This window comes from Hippoglossus stenolepis, chromosome 2 (genome assembly GCF_022539355.2).
Source record: "Hippoglossus stenolepis isolate QCI-W04-F060 chromosome 2, HSTE1.2, whole genome shotgun sequence".
Classification (NCBI taxonomy): domain Eukaryota; kingdom Metazoa; phylum Chordata; class Actinopteri; order Pleuronectiformes; family Pleuronectidae; genus Hippoglossus; species Hippoglossus stenolepis.
This window is the reverse complement of record NC_061484.1, coordinates 17,566,598-17,584,424: the sequence shown is the minus strand read 5'-3', so window position 1 is coordinate 17,584,424 and position 17,827 is coordinate 17,566,598. Positions and strand designations below refer to the sequence as shown.

The window sequence follows — 17,827 nt, the reverse complement described above, 5'->3', positions numbered from 1 at the left end:
AAGGAAAGATGGATGTGAAGATTAAGGTTCACAGACTCTTAATACTCAAACTAAAAAGAGGCCAGGAAGTGGCTTTAAAAACAGGTAACACACTAACACACTGCAGGGATAAGGCTGCACTGTAACTATGACAAACTCAGGAATCTGTTTCCCTCTGTTGGTCGAAAACAGACATTACACAAGTCTTATTTGTGACATCAGTTGAAAAGGAGGTGGGAGGTTGGAGATACCAGCCAGGTACTAAGTACTTTTCTTAAAGATAAGAGACAGACAGGTGAGGTTGTTTCACTGTTTATGACCATTAGCAAGTCTTCGCCTAAAGAAAATGGTTTGAAGTCCGAACAATATGCAAACTAATGAAAATTGAATGTTAGACTGAAACTTTGTGAAAGGCAAGGAAATATCTATCTGTCTGTCTGTCTGTCTGTCTGTCTGTCTATTTCTTTGCTGTGTGCTGTACTACACCACAGTGGTCAGTAGGGGGCAGTGTCAATCAGATTCATCTGTGAGGGCTTACTGACGTCACTCATGAAGACACAATGCAGTGTAAATAAAGTCCCCAACACATTACAGAAACATACACATATTCATGAACACACACACACACACACACACACACACACACACACACACACACACACACACACACACACACACACACACATTTTTTTTAAATCACCTGTCAGAGCAGGTGAGCAGCGTAGTCATTTTTATCCTTAAATGGATCCAAACCTAAAATAGAAACCAGTCTGTTAAAGTTGTCAGTCTTATAACACAGATAACACATGATAGTAACTTATAAATTGTCAAAGTTGTATACTCAAGCACAACGTATAACAGTGTATAAGGAAAGGCCTCCTTCATTATCATATTGTTGCCATGGCGTTTCAAACTCTAGAGCACGCACCTGAACAAAAGCCCTGACGGAGAGGTATGAGAGTAACGAATGTGACAGCCTGACTCCCAGTGAACAGCAGGAAAACACTTGGAGGGTCTGGATATTTGCTGGAGCCGCGTTTCTTTGAGAAAATGAGCAGTGTTCTTCCCTCGAGGAGGATTGTGAACGACAAAGGTAAGAGCTGCTATGCATTTTTAAACAGCCCATCATCGTGTATGCAGATTACACTAAGCTGCTGTAGTCTTTTCTTCCAGGGCTGCTCTTCTAAAGTGGACTTAAAGTTGCTCCTGCATGTGGACGACAGGAAACTGCCTGTCACTCATTAAATCACTGCTGTCTGATATTCATTCATTTATTCCATTTGCTCTCGCATTGGCTTTATTGGACACGTTGCACATTTCTGGTCAATCCCCAAACTTGGAGCTCAAGCGCTGATGAGTGCTGTTAAAGCCGATTACACTCTGTCTGTGTTTCTCTCCATTAATACACTTTAATTAGAGACTGGTGGTCCCTGAAAACTTTAGGATGTTAATCCCCAAGTCAAGTGATGTCACAGAAAACTCACATCACATCACCTCTTCAAACTAAATAAGTGTGTGTGTGTGTGTGTGTGTGTGTGTGTGTGTGTGTGTGTGTGTGTGTGTGTGTGTGTGTGTGTGTGTGTGTGTGTGTGTCAGGTCCAGGTCAGTGAGAGTTGGACCTTTGTCCAGGGTCGGACAGCTGCTTATTTATTCATGCTGATGTATCTGAGCAGCTGCCTAATTGCACCATGAGGAGCCCAATTACCAACAGTGGCCTGAAGTCCCACTGTCTCCCTTTCAGAGGGTGGGTGGTGGTTCACGTGTCGGCCATGACTGATGCCATGTGTCTTATTTACATTTGCAGAGCTCAGGTTCAACTCTGTAAACAAACAATGTTTGTGTCTGTTCAAATCAAAACGAGAATCATCACCCTGCGGTTTTATGCTTCGCCAACCAGTCTACATACACTTTTTTCCAGACTTATCTGAGGTCACAGTGACCTTTAACCACTCAAATATAATCAGTTAATCCGTGAGTCTATGTGAACATTTGTGCCAAATTTGAAAGGATTCTCTTGAGGCGTTCTTAAGATAATATGTTTATGAGGCAAAACAGAGCTTTGTGAGGTAACATTGACCTTGACCGTTGACCTTCGAGCACCAAAATCGAATCTCTTCAAGGTGTTCCTGAGATGTATGATCCTAGAACAAAAACATATTTTTTAAGGTCACAGTGACCTTCCCCTTTAACAGTGTACTAAAGAAAAAGAAATTCCCTCAAGGTGTTCTTGTGATATCATGTTCACAAGAATGGGATGGATGGACAGAAAACTCGAAAAACATAATTCCTGCCATAGGTTTTCTATGCAACATTGATGAAGCAGCGCACACACAAACTCACACACAAACTCTCACACACACTCTGTTACAGTGGGCTCCAGTGAAGATGTAATGTCAAGCTCTGTGACGGAGCAGATCTCACATCAAGACCCCGACAAGCAGACCAACAAGGAGACCCTCTCATTCCTACTGCCCCTCCCTCATCTTCAGTCATCTTTACCTTCACCAGGTATATTGGTTCTTCATATTATCAACTTTCATTAAAGAGGCAGTAAAAGTGTGGTTTTACAATCATCGATTGATTGACTGAGCAACAGTTTAACAATGAACAATGGCTAGGGGCTTTTATTGTGAAAAGAAAAACAAGGCTCTAAAGAGTCAGGTAACAGTAAAAACTGAGCTGAATGTACCAGATGAAGCTGATCCCTTTTATTTTTTGATGTGGTAACCAAACAGGCCTTTTCCACAGAATATATTCTGTCATGTCCCTGGGGGAAGAGCACAAGCGTAAATAAATTCAGTTACTGAGGAAACTGCGATGTGATTGCAGGCTTCTGGAAAATCTGACACTAAACTGTGTTGTTGGCTGTTGTAATAAATTTGTATGAAGCTGTAGATGAAGTTGTCTTGAGTGAAAAGGGGCTGAAATAGATTAGAATCTCCAGGAAATCAATGTGAGTCACTGTAATGTCTTCTGAAGTCTAAAACCACCTGCTAGTTTTTAAACCGTGAGCACCAAAGGACTTTGTTGCACACATCATGTTCAATTTAGTCTTCCTTGTCAAAAATATGGAAAACAGAACAAGAAAAGTTTATTGTTTCAGTTTTACTATGAAAAAACTGATCTCAAATTGTATTGCAGTCTAATGAGGTAGTTGGAAAGTAATCTTGTCACTTTAAAGATCATGGAGCAAAATATTGCACGTGATTCTGTTTACTTAGGTAGTTGTAGTTGTGTGAAATGAGCCTACGTACATTCTGGTAAAATAAAAAAAATATGTGTGAGGAGAAATAAAATGATCTGTTTAACACCCTCTCCAACTCTGTGATGTCACCCACTCAAGCCTCTACATCCTGTCCATTCATTTCCATCAGATAAGAATGTCAATAAAAAATGTTGAATATTTTAAAAGTTACTATTTCTATTATTATTAATAATAATTACATTTTGAATGGACTTATTAAGATGTGCAGTGCAGAGATGGAGCGGCTTAAACAGGAAGAGAAGAGATTTTGGGGGCCTCAGAAGAACGGGCACAATAAGGTTTGCATTTCACTGAGCAGGTTCAGTTTCCCGCTCCCTGTATTGTGCGCGCTGGCTCGCTGTCACGCTGACACCACGGCTTACTGGCACTCTACAATGGTCCAGTATATACCAAGGTTAATATTGATTACACGAGTGCTTTTCCATCTATGACAAGTCAACAGGTCTGCTGGGAAAAAGACCACCTGGCAATCTGAATCAACAGTGTGGAGACCCTGCACCTCAGTATCAATAAACACGTTGACTTCCCAGTGCATGTACTGTAACTTATATGTTTTACTTCCTGGTGTGTTTTCCGTATTCATCTGTTATTTCATCTCCTCCAATTTCTTCTCTCCCCTGCTTTTCCTTCATCTTCTCCCCTCTCCCCTCCGCAGTCTCCCCTCCATCAGATCAGGCCTATCTGCAGGCGGCAGTCATCTTCCAGCAGCTGCGTGAGGAGAAGCCAGGCCCACTTCAGCCTCTGCGTTATGGGAAGCAAACGGACACGCCGCTGCCCGAGGGCGGAGACAAACCCACACAGAGACGGGCCTACCAGCTCGCCTTCAACACGCTCAAATGTACGACCGCTCCGCATGAACTCCGGATGTTACTCATGTTGTCTGAGGGTTAAATGTTTCGTTTCTTAGATTCATGAGGAACCGCACACACACGTGAGAGGAGGGACTGACTTAAACATAAAGTCAGTGGGAAATTAATTTGCACCCATCGGCTGCTACCTCTGCAGACCTCACCCACCTCGTATAAGGCGGCCTTATCTCTATAATGAATAGCAGTGGAGCTGCAGCATGTGTCAACCCCAATATTCACTTCTGAATAGCAGCTTCAACTGCAGACTGCAGATTAAATAGTATATGGTCGTACATTTCTTTTTTTTTGTACATGTGGCTGCAAATTACTGGTGCTGGAAGTGCAGCAAAGGTCTGTGCAGGAGGTGATAAGACACACATGTACGCACACGCACACCCAAAATGGCACATGCAGGAACCACACACACAGTTTTGCACACTATGTTTGATCGCACATGTGCAATTCAAAACACCACACAACTAAACCAACATGTCAACACACAAACTGTAAATGTCCACTAAGCTACTACAACATAAACCCAACACTCAATCAAAAAACTAAAAACAAAAGTTAGCTCCATCCTCTGATGTTTTGTCATAAGTTTAGTTTTAGTCCATAAGTCTGGTAAAGCTGCTAATCCTCTGTCTCTGAGTCACTTCCCCAAGGTGCATAGCGCCACCTACAGATCTTCTTCTGTTAATAAATCGTGGCACAGATAATGTCCACATGTTGTGCTAATGATTGCTTATTGTTTTGGGCTACAACTGCGTTATTTCATCAGGGAAATTCACTCGAAAAGTTCGACACTTTGTTCGGCAGAAATTGAATCTTTAATTTTACGCCCCCGTAAAACTTGACGCTCACGTTCAACAAAAGTATGATTCTTGTTCAATGCGTGCTCATGCACAACAGTGGTGGAGAATGTTGCAGCGAAAGAGTTGAGACCAAACCACAGATAAAATAATAAAATGACTACATGAGGTAAATTAATGAATTGGAAACTTGACTCCAAATTAATGCTAATTTGCTCATTGACTGCTAACATGTTTAACTTTATTAAACAACACTATGTACGGCTGTATATCATTTCTTCTTGGGGACAAGTTAGTTGGTTGAAGAACTAGCCAAACTGCTCCAGGACTGAGGAATCCTGCCATGTCGCACAAGCACAAACATGTTGAGTCAGATTTATTCATATAGCTAATCAGAAACAACAGGAGTTGAGCCAGAGTGCTTTACAATTATTGCAAAGGAAAAGCAAGTAGAGATATAAAGAAAGTGAAATGAATGAAAGAGCAAAATGCAGTAAAAGACCGAAGATGAGATAAAACATTAAGGAGAATAAAATAACTATAGACATAAACAAAATACGGATCAGACTGAACTATCAACAAATAAAATACTCAGTGGATTTACTGACCTTATTATTGGAATGACATGTCGGCTGAATCTTTATGAATTAAATTGTCAAATAAACGAAACTACATTTACCTCAATTCTCCGGAGCGACGATTGTAAAGCGGTGCATGTTGAAAATAACAGAAACATTTCACCAGAAGAGCCAAATATGGTGAAACGTTGCTGTTATTTTTCAGCATGCGAAAGCTTTCCCCGTCCATTAACAGCAATGTGCTTTGTTTTTCTTAGACCAAGATTTACTGGAGGACATCATCACTGACAGCTGCTTCCACACCTCGCAGCAAATTGTGAGTTCTGCCAGATTTGTCGAGAGTGACTACAAACTCAAAACCTGTGTGTGAGGGGTTATCGGTCGCCAAATGAGGATGATCTCTCTGTCCGAGCATGCCCCCCCCCCCGAATGTGTTAAAACACTGGCAAGGGAGACAGGGATGCAGTTAGAGGCCATTTGTATTCAGACGTGTGCGTCGTCTGGGCCAGTTATAGGTGGCAAATGATGCATACAGGGGAGAGACAGACGCACCCTCCAACTGGGAGACTGTAAATGACATAATAAAACACTGCAATGACACACACATGGATAAAGAGACACACTTAGGTAGTGTGTGTGTGTGTGTGTGTGTGTGTGTGTGTGTGTGTGTGTGTGTGTGTGTGTGTGTGTGTGTGTGTGTGTGTGTGTGTAAATGTTGACTTTATTGAGGGATGGGTGAAACACACGGAATAGGCTGACAGGCCGTTAGTCTGCAATTGTGACTATAAAAACTGCCATACAGCTGTTTGTTATTCTCACACTCACCTCCCCACACACACACACACACACACACACACACACACACACACACACACACACACACACACACACACACACACACACACACACACACACACACACACACACACACACACACACACACACACACAGGTGAAGGGACAGAGAAGCCATAAAGCAAAGACAGGAAAGTCTGATAAAAGATTTGCTCTTTTCTTTTCCCCGAGGTGATTATAATCAATATTTTTATGTTAACAATGAATCACTTGACTTCTTGCATATGAACAGAGACACAGAGAATTATCACCTGACTCCTGACTCTTACCCTCAGCTCTACTGAGCATGTTTAGCATCGTTTAACTCATTATTTTGGTTTTAATGCTGAGGCTCAGTCTCACGGCTCTCGTCAGCTCTGGGTCCAGATGGTACAAGCAGCAGGTTTCAGCCAAAACAAAACAGAAACACTCACTCCTCATCACCAGCACTTAGAGGAGAGGAGTTCATGGAGGCCAAACAAGCACGATTAGGAGAAAACTCATCAGATGTCCAGAAAAAACATTATGAATTAGGGATAATGTCAGTCTGTATCCACTGAAGGCGTAGTAGAAGAATAAGTGATGATATATAATATGTTAGTATTGTTTATAGCTTGTCTCTGATGCCCCCAAATGACCTAATCAATCAGTTAATGCTGGTTTGAATGGGATGATGGCAATATCGATGAAGATGATTCAAATATTAAGATCCTATTGATTATGATAACGACTTACAGTTACAATGACGTCGATAATGCGAGCGTCCATGTTTTGCAGTCCGCTGACTTGTTGCCCCTGGCGATGGTGATGCTGTTCGACTTCCAGGACCGAAAGTTTATGTTGCGTGAACAAACAGCAAAGGAACTAGAAGAGCCTCTACAGGAAGTCAGGGAGCTGGAGAGGAGTCTGTACAAGTGTGTGTGTGTGTGTGTAGATGTCGTAGATGTGTTATATTGCTGCTCTATAAATGTTTCATCGGCTCTATGTTAATAATTTTCCTTTATCACAGGCGTAAGACCAAGCTGGCAGCATCTCTGGCTCGGTGCAGGGTGAAACTGAATCTGCAGAGCATCTCCTGCTTTCTTTCTGATCCTGTCAGGACCAAACAGCACCGAGCAAAACGTCTGCCACTGTTCGCATGGGTCAACACACTGAAGACCAGGTACGAGCGCTCAAGGTTATTCTGCTCTTTGCTTTGAGGGGGAAAATATTGTTCAAAATAATGTTAAATCTTTCTACCTGCCATTAAAGTGCCGGGATTTAGACATAGACATATTTGTTTGTGCATTTTATAGTTGTCCACTTTTCTTGTTTGCCTCACACTTAACACTCCATCAGTCTATGTGGGCATTAATCTGCTGGGATTACACGGTGCACAGCAGCACATGTTGTCGCAGGGCCAGGGTAATGGACTGTGAAGGTCATTGGGGCGTCTCTATGGTTTCAGGGTAAAAAAAAAAAATGCTCCTGTGGTCTTTTGCTGTTGAACAAAATAGGTCACTTATGTATCTATATCACACTGTAAATATCCTATATATGGAGATGTTTGTGTGTCAAATATAACAGAACTTAAATGTTGTCCTCCTTAGTGTGGAAGAAGTGTGTGAAGCGCTGCACGTTGCCGGCTTGTGTGAAGCTGAAGACCTGACTGACCTGAAGGACCTGGCGTTCTGCAGGGACTCGCTCTGTCCAGACACACTCGTCTTCTCCCGGCAGCTTCTCGCTCGGCTCCAGCACAGCAGCCTCACCGCCGCACATGTACTGAACATACAGGTAAATCGGTGTCACTGAGCTAAAAATAGGTTAAAAAAACAAAACAAATTCCCAGACGAGGAGCATGCTTCCCTCTGTCAGGAGCACGTGTTTGAAAGTGATGTTTGAACACAGCTAGCGACTGACTGGTGAATGTAACTGAAGTAGAAGTTAGGCCACAATTTTCTGAGTGAAAATAAAAAAGTAGTTTATTTTATTCATCCTGTATTAAACTAGGAAGGTCCCGTTGAGATACAATATCTCTCCTGCCAGTGAGTCCTGGGCAAATGGGCAGTAATGAAATAAAAAGTTATGTTTATAAACACCTTAGACTGTATATAAAAATTAACGATGCATTTCCACTTCCTCCCACTATCCAGAAATGAAGCCCAAATATCCCAATGAGATAGAGATGTGTGCATAAGAATTACATCACCATAATCTGAGACCGACAACAACTTTATCTTTTTAGGGAGGTCAACATAACTGAATATGATCTGAATGAGTAGATTTAAAGAAAAAAAACGTGAGAACATAAGAATACACATGTTACCTTTGCTTATGAAACATCAAGGACATCTGTTGTCTCTGGTCCACTTTACTGGAGTCCACTACATCTGTAAGAGAAGTTCATGTTGAATTATTGTGTTTAAAGAGTCAAAAGAGCCCAAAATGCTCACTGGAAGTTTCCTAATCAAATATAATCAGAAGGAAATGTAATCAATAATTTCCTTTGCTGGCTAATGGTCTAATCTTAGTCTCTGTGATGAAAAAAAAGCTTTTGCTGTTTTCAGTTTATGTGAAGTTTAAAGTTGTGTATTTGTGTAACGGAGTTTAAAAAGAAAGTTTGCCTCATACTGCACTTGTGTTATGTAACATGTGAGCATCTCTGCATGTGTGTGTGTGTGTGTCTCTCTACAGGACAGGAGTGTGTGTGTGGCGGTGAGCGTGTTACGCCCCCTGCTGTTTGATAACGGTGACGTCCTGGTGGTGGGGTCCTTCTCTGCTGTGACTGTGGCTCACGTAGCTGTGGTGGCCTCCGCCCGCTCAGGCCGAGTGCTGGTGTGTGGTGCTGATCACACGTCCTCTCAGGTGGAGGAGATTCAGGGCCTGCTCGGAGACATGGACATCAAGAGTGAGTGATGAGGACACAGAAAATGATTTAACATAAAAAGGTCTGGCGAATAAAAATTGATTGATATTCCACAATCATCCCACTGTAGATGTGCGGATCCTGTCGGAAGCATTCTGTGGTCTGAACGAGTGGGACGCCGCCGTCCAGCGTCTGAAGGTCATCCTAGTTCTACCTCAGTGTTCGTCCTCTGCCCTCAACGACCCCGTACCCACCATGCACAGCGAACATGGAAGTATGTACTTTGAGGGAAGAAGGGATGAAACTACGAGCATCACATACCTGCTCTGACCCTGCAGATAAAAAGACATTTCGTGCCAAAGTAACCTTTCTTTGCCAAATGTTAAGCATCATGGTGGAAATATTCTGCAGTCCAGTTACACAGAAATAATACCCTGCAGCCAATGGGACGAGGATCCAAAGTGGACTCTGACATTCACCCTGAACTCAAACACATCTGATCTGATCCGAACCCAGAGGAGCAGGAGAAAAGTCCTACATCCAGAACAGACTTTTAACTGGTGGCAGAAAGTATTTGCAAGCTGCCAAAGAGGCGTTATAGAGAACTGACTTACTAGGGAGCCCAGACTTTTAAACACAAATTAGACCGTATATAACTGTATATTAGGCATTTTACATCTCCCATAGCCATCTGCCCTTGTGGACTTATTGGGAGTGTAGAATATAAATGCAGCCATATAACTACAGGCCGTAAAAGAAGGAGGACAGAGGACGTAGAGCGGGGATGGAAAATTAATATTACAAAGTGAATAAGAGAGTGAGTCCAAAGAAATGTACAAACAGAAAATAAACAATTTGAAAAATATTTCTGATTATATGCAAAGTCAGTGTCTTTGCATTAAATTTATAATAAAAGATAAAAAAAAATAGCTAAATGATTTTATTCTATTGACAGACTGGGATCTGCTGTCAGACTTGTCTCACGGTTCTGTAGCCCGGAGCAAAATACACGTGATGGCCGCCCAGCAGGCACGACTGTTAGCGCACACCCTGACCTGTGAGTGGACCACACACACACACACACACACACACACACACACACACACACACACACACACACACACACACACACACACACACACACACACACACACAGAGAGAAATCCACATTAACACACATGTCTGTCTCTTGTATACAGACTACACACTGGCCTGATAATAAAATGTCAGCAGAATTGTTTCTATTTTTCATTCATTTCATTCTGTCCTGTTCTCCGTCTGTCAGTTCCGAAGGTTCAGACGGTGGTTTACTGCTCACGTTCAGTTTATCCTGAGGAGAACGAACAGCTGGTGAAAAGAGTGTTAGACAAAACACACACTCACCCCAAACTGCTGCCCTTCAGGTAACACACACACACACACACACACACACACACACACACACACACACACACACACACACACACACACACACACACACACACACACACTGCTCTCTCTTTGTGCAAGTGTTGGGTTTCCGTCCATTAAGTATTTAATTATGCAGTCACACTTTTCAGGACTTGTCCACAGGCTCAAACAACAACAGTGACGAGAAGTGTACGTGTGAACTGTTTCCTCTTCAGGCAAAGCATAAAACGTTGGGGTTTTTAAAATAGCCGAATTAGATATTAGATACATAAAACATATTTTTAGCCTCTTTCACTAACGTCACTGAGACACACAGAGACACATGATTGGCTGCACACAGTGAACTTCACCTGCTTCCCTCAGAAGGACTTTGAAGCTGAGCAGTTGTTGCTCTCGGTCACTTCTCTCTTCACCCAGGTGGCATTTTATTAAAAACTACTTTTATGGTTTTTATATAAAAAATCATAACCTGTTGGCTTTAGGCAAATGTAACAATTTGTAAATTGCTGATAAACCTATGGTGGTGGTATTGTAACTCACTGCCACACTGGTGCTGTGTGAAATCTGATATAAAATACAGTAGTAACATAAGATTCCTTCATGATGCTCGCCTCAAACTCAAACTGCAGGACTGGTGACTTCAGTAATTTAGAAAACAAGCCTCCTCTGGCAGACTGTGGTTAACAGGATTGCTTTGAGTCCTCACGCCAGATAAATGGAGAGTGTTAGATGCGACACGCTGTGCATGAGCTAAACCTGTAAACGTCATCAACAACTAGCTCAGATGAAGAGCTGCTCGTGCTACATCTGTACCTGCAGAGCACAACTAGTAAATAGTGACGTGCATAATATACAGTGTAATGGAGCCCTATAATGTCATGTATACTGATTGTCTGTGTTTAAGTGCGAGTATGAATCGATGTCGTTGTGTGTGTGTGTGTGCATGTGTGTGTGTATTTGTGCGGTATGAAGGTGTAAAGGATCAGCTGCCGTTGCCATGGGGACTGTCGTTAATCCTACAGTTGGGGTAAATGGGGTGGAGAAAATTTCAGAGTCGGTTTCCCACCTGCTTCTCCACAATCCGTCCCTTTTGAAGTAATCCGAACGTCATTACTTTTGGTCACACTCGCTCTTTTATCAGCTCACCGACGTGCAGCGAGGAGAGCGGCAGCTGTTTCACCCGTGTGTTACACGACCTGTTCAAAGAAAACACAGACCCAACAGCACGCTGTGGTTTTTTACGAGAGCTGCCACGAGTCTGCACCACAGAAATGAAGAGCAGCCACTCGCCTGCTAAATACAAGAAGGCGGAAGACATGAAGAAGAACCTGTGAGAAGAAAGCCATGATGTAATCCAGCAAGGATGTTATTGGACTCAATAGCAAAACGTATCAGCTCCAAACAGCTTTACTTGAGTATACAAAAGTGCGGTTTATCACAATTATGTCTCAACTGAAAGATTATTATTAGGGCCCGAGCACCTCCGGTGGGAGGCCCTATTGTATTTCGAAGGATTTGTATTTCCCTTTTGGGGCTTTTTCAGGGCCTAGACATGCTCAAATCGTTACCAAAGTTTGCAGGGAATTCAAAACCCCAACAAGTAATTGTATTCTGGAGTAATTTGAAATGGGCGTGGAAAAATGGCTCAACAGCGCCATCTAAGGAAAAGCCCCTCAGTTAGCTTTCACCGATCTTCACAAAACTCGTAGCCCAGGTGTATCATGACCAGACAAACAAAAAAGGTCACAGGTGCAATTGGAAAAAAGCAACAGGAAGCCCGCCATTTTGGATTTAGTGGCCATTTTGGCCATATTCCACATTTTTACTTTGACGAACTTGTCGTAGGGCTTTCATCAGATCAACTTCAAATTGAGATGAGTGTCATCACAACAAGATGGAGATCTAAACTACCTCGAATTTCAACTTTTCGTCACACGGTGTGACCGTGGCGTGGCGTCAAAGTTTGATTACACGCCATCAAAACACGAGGTTCTGTATCTTGGACATACGTGGTCCAATCGAGTCCAAACTAGACATGTAAGACAAGAGTCTCGGCCTGATGACATCTACACAGAAATCATGACTTAAAATCACAGTGCCACCTGCTGGCTACAGGAAGTGACTTGTTTTATACTTTGATGCACTGCTCCTGGCTGCTTTACAATATACAGCTCAAAAGAGCTGAGACAAGTCATTGGATCATGGTCAGAATCATGACATTTCCTCAAACCGTGTAAACATTGAGGTGCGGCGAAGGTTCATCCTTCGCCAAAGGAGACGATGTTGTCATAAGTCCAGTGTGCATTGTCCTATCACCGCCAAACTGCTGTCTCATGATCCGAGACCAAGCCTGAACAGCTCTATGTGTCAATATTTCCTCAGTGTCATAGCGCCACCTACTGATTCGCCATGAAACAGGAAGTACTTTGTAAATCCCCTCTGCATTATCCATCCGGCTCCGAACTACTGACCTATGATCACAATCCTGACCTGAACACATCCATATATTAATATTAGTTCAGGGTCATAGCGCCACCTACTGATCAGTGTGAAAATTAAGTTGTTGTAACATTGTCCAATTGACACAAAATTGCTCACGCTACATCAGAGCCCCTACTTGAACAGATATATTAGTCTGTAGGTAATAATAGTGATGGTGCCACCTACTGGCAACAGGAAGTAAGCTTTGTTTTACAACTATCATTCGATTTACATAAAATGTTCACAGTGTGATGTGCAATTGATTGCGTGGACCGTAATGAGCAATTAGCAGGCAAGGATCGACCTCACTCGACGGACGCAGGAAGTGAAGCGTTTGTCCTTGCCGCAGTGCACAAAACACATGCAACGTGGAGACGTGCGCTTGGTCATTGATCGCTCTCTCCACTAACCGCAACAGGTCCCGAGTTGCGTGTGCTCGGGCCCGTTCAGTGCTACAACGTAGCCCTAGTTGTCATTGAATTTAAAACTGCAAAGATTACAAATTTACACTTTCAAACAAATGTGACAAAAACTAGTTTTCCTCAAAGATGTTTTTTTGTAATTTTAGGTTGTTCTTATCTATAAAAACCTGTGTTAAACATCATGATTGACAGCTGAGACTTACTCGCGATTGGTCGAGTCCATGTATCGGTGCGTAAACTCCAAATGACGTCAAGACCACAAGATGGCAGCGTTCATATGGCTCCATTTTTGTACACTGGGAGGAAGTGGAGATGCATCCTCCATCTTTATTTACAGTCATTGGTATATGTTCACAATCTTAGTTTAGCGTGTTTGCATGATAATTGATGCTAATTGGCACAATATAAAAACCACAACTGAAGTGGGAATGTCATTAGTGTTGCATGTGGTTAGTCAGTGGAAGATTTGACCTAGTGATGGCACCAGATTTTGAAAAACTGTTAGTAAATTAGTATAATTCATCCTGGAAGACAAGCATCAAGCTTAAGGTGGCGCTAGATGAAAAGTCAGGGGGTAGATTTAAAAATGTTTTGCAATATGATTGTCAAAATGATTCACGGTATCTTGGTGTAATGTCCTGAACCTGTCCATTCTTGTGTGGAGCACTACGACAGCCATGATGAATTAATGTTACATGTTACACAAAATCGTTTTAACAACTCTCCACTCCCACCTGCTCCTCTGCTCCTTCCTCAGGGTGAACGGTCCAATTTTCCCGGTTGACTCCGAGTCAGAAGACGCCACAGTATCCAAGTTCTTCAGACTCGAACCCTCTCAGGTCACCAACGGCTGCTTCGCGGCCAGACTGTCCCGACAGGTGAGAGAGCTGAGCAGAGGGTGTGAGACGAGGAATCAAGTGAGAAGAAATGTAGAGGACAAAGTTGTGTCTGGAGATGGAGGAGGGGGGGGGGCAGAAGGCTGTGTGTGTGTGTGTGTGTGTGTGTGTGTGTGTGTGTGTGTGTGTGTGTGTGTGTGTGTGTGTGTGTGCGTGTGTGTGTGCGTGTGTGTGTGTGTGTGCCTGTGATTGCTTTGCGACAAGACCAGTAGTGCTGAGGCTGCACTCTTTTACTTTCTGTCTGCTGGGAGGTCAGTCGGCTCTGCTTGTCTGCGCACGCACGCGCACAAGCACACACACACACACACAATCCCTGAAACACTGCAGCATTATTCCAATACTCCATAAAAAAAAGAGACAAGTTAAAGATGATATACGTCTGACTTTAGAGCAAAGATGAATTGATAATTCTCTGTATAATTTCCCCAGCCCTCCCTCCCTCCCTCCATCCCTTCATCCATCCAGTCTTGTTGCATCACTTTCTTGCTCCGTCTATTTTCCCCCTCCTCTCTCTTCCCTCTTGCTCCAGTCATAAAAAGGAGAAAAATACAACAGAAGGAAATGAGATGCTGCTCGTTTGATCCCCTGCAGCTCGAAAAAAAAAAATGGTGCAGAGAGGGGAATGTGCCAGGGTGTGTGTGTGTGTGTGTGTGTGTGTGTGTGTGTGTGTGTGTGTGTGTGTGTGTGTGTGTGTGTGTGTGTGTGTGTGTGTGTGTGTGTGTGTGGTTCACATCTCTCCAAAACACACAAATACATACACCTAGCCACAGATCCTAACCTAAGTTGCAGTGCAGTAATTCAAAATCGAATGCTCATGTATAATTAGATCCACGCTCACTCCCTCAGTGAAATCGAGTCACATGAGAGCTGCAGATTCCGTTACAGTGACACGTCTGAGGTGGTTCACTGCTGCTGAGATGAATGGATCCACTCGTCACTCTGCCCCGGTGGATGAGGGGATGGGAAACAGATACGTGGCAGCGCGGCGAGACAGGAAGAGCAGGGGTACGACAACAAGGAGGCCCCTTGAAATCTGTCTTTTAGAAAACAAAGACAAAACTGACAAGCTGTTATTCTTCAACCCCTCGTCCTCCCAATTTCATCACATTAATGTTAACTTTGGCAACATGAACGAAAAGCTTACAAATGACACAGAGACACAAATAATTTCTGGACCAAATGTTACTGTCTGTTTAACACTTTGGTCCAAAATTAAATTGTACTGGTTGGACTGGTTTTTTAGTGCAGACTGAATCACCACTAGAGGATCTGACGAAATCCAGTGTTACCTTCTGTAAAATTCAGTCCTTTGAGCACATTTAATATGAGATCGTTCACTGATTGTTTTTTAAAATGTGGTTTTACTTGGTAACAAATTGCAACAGATGCATAACACACACAAAAAACAAGTCTTTATCTGTGTGGCTACAAGGTTACTGGTTAAATTGACCACTTTGGGATTATGCACAAATATGTTAGAATCATTTTCACGTTCTTCCCAATCACGGCTATAAAATATCATGAATATAATTTCACTGCCTCTGACATTACACACACTTTGCTCTGTGGGAAAGTAAAAAGCCATCAGCCCCTGTGCGATGTCTCCTCTTCCTCCTCTGCAGGGTCACTTTATGACTGCACCTCTGCAGCCTGCACAGCTCTCCTCGCTGCTGAGTTCCCCTGGAGACCTGTAGTTTTTAATGTGTTGATAGATTCACATCCAATCTTACTCTGCCTTTGCACTTTCAGGCTGATCCCACTAAGGTGGAGACGGTGCAGGACGTGCTGGCAAGGGCGGCAGCGAAGGGCCTCCTGGGTGGAATATTACCAGATCAACTAAAAATGGGGAAAAAGGGGAAAAGCAGGAAGAACCGTGAGGCAGGGAGCGAGAGAGGTCCACCCGAAGAGGAGAAAGGTGAGGGGGAGGTCAAGGGTAATGAGGAGGAAGAGGAGGGCAAAAGGGAGGAAGATGGAGGAAAGAGGAGAGGGGTCAAAGGGCGCAAGCGAAAGCTCAAACAAGGACAAAAACAAAGCAAAGCTCCTGCAGACGCCAAGCAGCAGACTAAAAGCCAGAAAAAGAAACCAACGAAGAAAAAAGGCAACCAATCACATCCCACTAAACGTCCTTCAAAAAGCAAACAAAGACGAATCCCTCGTCTCACGCTGACCTTGATGTCCTCAGAGAAAACATCCAACCAATTGTCACCCATCACAGCCCTGGCACACAGGCTGAGTGAGACTCCAGTGATCGGGTCCCAACGGACGGTCTCCAGCGCCCCTTCCTCTGCTGGGAAACACCCCTCGCCTGCACCAACAGCTCCATCCACCCCCCCTGCGGCCTCCAGGCAGCTGCAGGGACACAACACGCAGCCTGAGAGACAAGAGAAAACATTGAGGGATGGAGACAAATCAGTGAGTCCGTTAAAGGCCCGGGGGAAAGTGGTCGGACCACAGGAAGTGAGGAGGGCTGCTAGAGGCTCTGTCCTTCCACCCATTCCCTCCCCGTCCTCTGGATCTCTACGCAGCAGGGCTGGTAGTTCTCCGTCCCACACGTCCCACTCTCACCACAAGAACATGTCCACGTCCTCCTCCTCAGTCTCTCTGCCTGGATTATAGAGACGTGGACGTTAGACTCACTGATGTCCACTTCAATGACTCTGATGCTACAGTCACTGGGATCGGACAGAAAAACTATTCCCATCAATCCATTATCTATACCACTTAACCTTTGAGAGTCACCAATCAATACATTGTTAAATCACTTTCCAAGTAAATGACATTCATGAATTTATATACAGTAAATTCATAATTAAAGCATATTCTATTTATTTTAAGTATTTAAAAAGTTAAATTATTGTGTTTGATTCTTGTGTTTTTTATCTTCTCTTCAAGAGATGCACAAATAAATTATAACCCCTGTTTGCACCTTATTAACTTAACCAATAAATATAGTAATAACGATTGCTTTCTTTTTCTGTGCACCTTTATGTATTTAAACCTCCATCGTTTCTCCAAGTGAAATCCTCCTTGACAGCTCGTAACTTGTGTTCTGAGATATTTAACGGAACCAGAGTGATTTGTTCTTGGAATGTTTGAATGAATGATGGTAATCATTTGTTTTTGGTTGAATGTGAGGTTCTCTGTGTTGTTCCTTGTTTGATGTAACTGAGGTAGCAGATGTTTGAGTTTTGAGTTCAACCACAAAGTTTATTGTTATACCCCCAAAAATAGAGTGGGTAGGTAGAGCAAATGATTTGAGCTTCTTCCTACTACTTTCGAGCATGAGGCCAACAGTCCACTTTAAAACCACGTTAATCCACTACAGCAGCATTTTTATTTGGACCACATTGTACACAATCATTAATATCAGTCCCCTCAAGATTCATTAATTATATAAATTATTATTGGTAAGTCAGTGAAGTTTAAACATCTCGCCATGTTAAATAATGGGAGAAAAA

The 17,827-nt window shown here is 43.0% G+C and overlaps 1 protein-coding gene across 1 annotated transcript; it reads left to right on the top strand.

The window, feature by feature from the left end:
* The first annotated feature begins 890 nt into the window (after positions 1 to 890).
* Positions 891 to 17,745, top strand: LOC118119379 (putative methyltransferase NSUN7). Its single transcript, XM_035173305.2, has 13 exons — positions 891 to 1,072; positions 2,350 to 2,487; positions 3,900 to 4,082; positions 5,740 to 5,798; positions 7,093 to 7,229; positions 7,325 to 7,477; positions 7,905 to 8,088; positions 8,989 to 9,202; positions 9,291 to 9,434; positions 10,116 to 10,217; positions 10,446 to 10,563; positions 14,231 to 14,351; positions 16,119 to 17,745. The coding sequence occupies exons 1-13, from the start codon at positions 1,030 to 1,032 to the stop codon at positions 16,983 to 16,985; spliced, it is 2,463 nt and encodes an 820-aa protein (XP_035029196.2). The 5' UTR covers positions 891 to 1,029; the 3' UTR covers positions 16,986 to 17,745.
* The last annotated feature ends 82 nt before the right edge of the window (positions 17,746 to 17,827 follow it).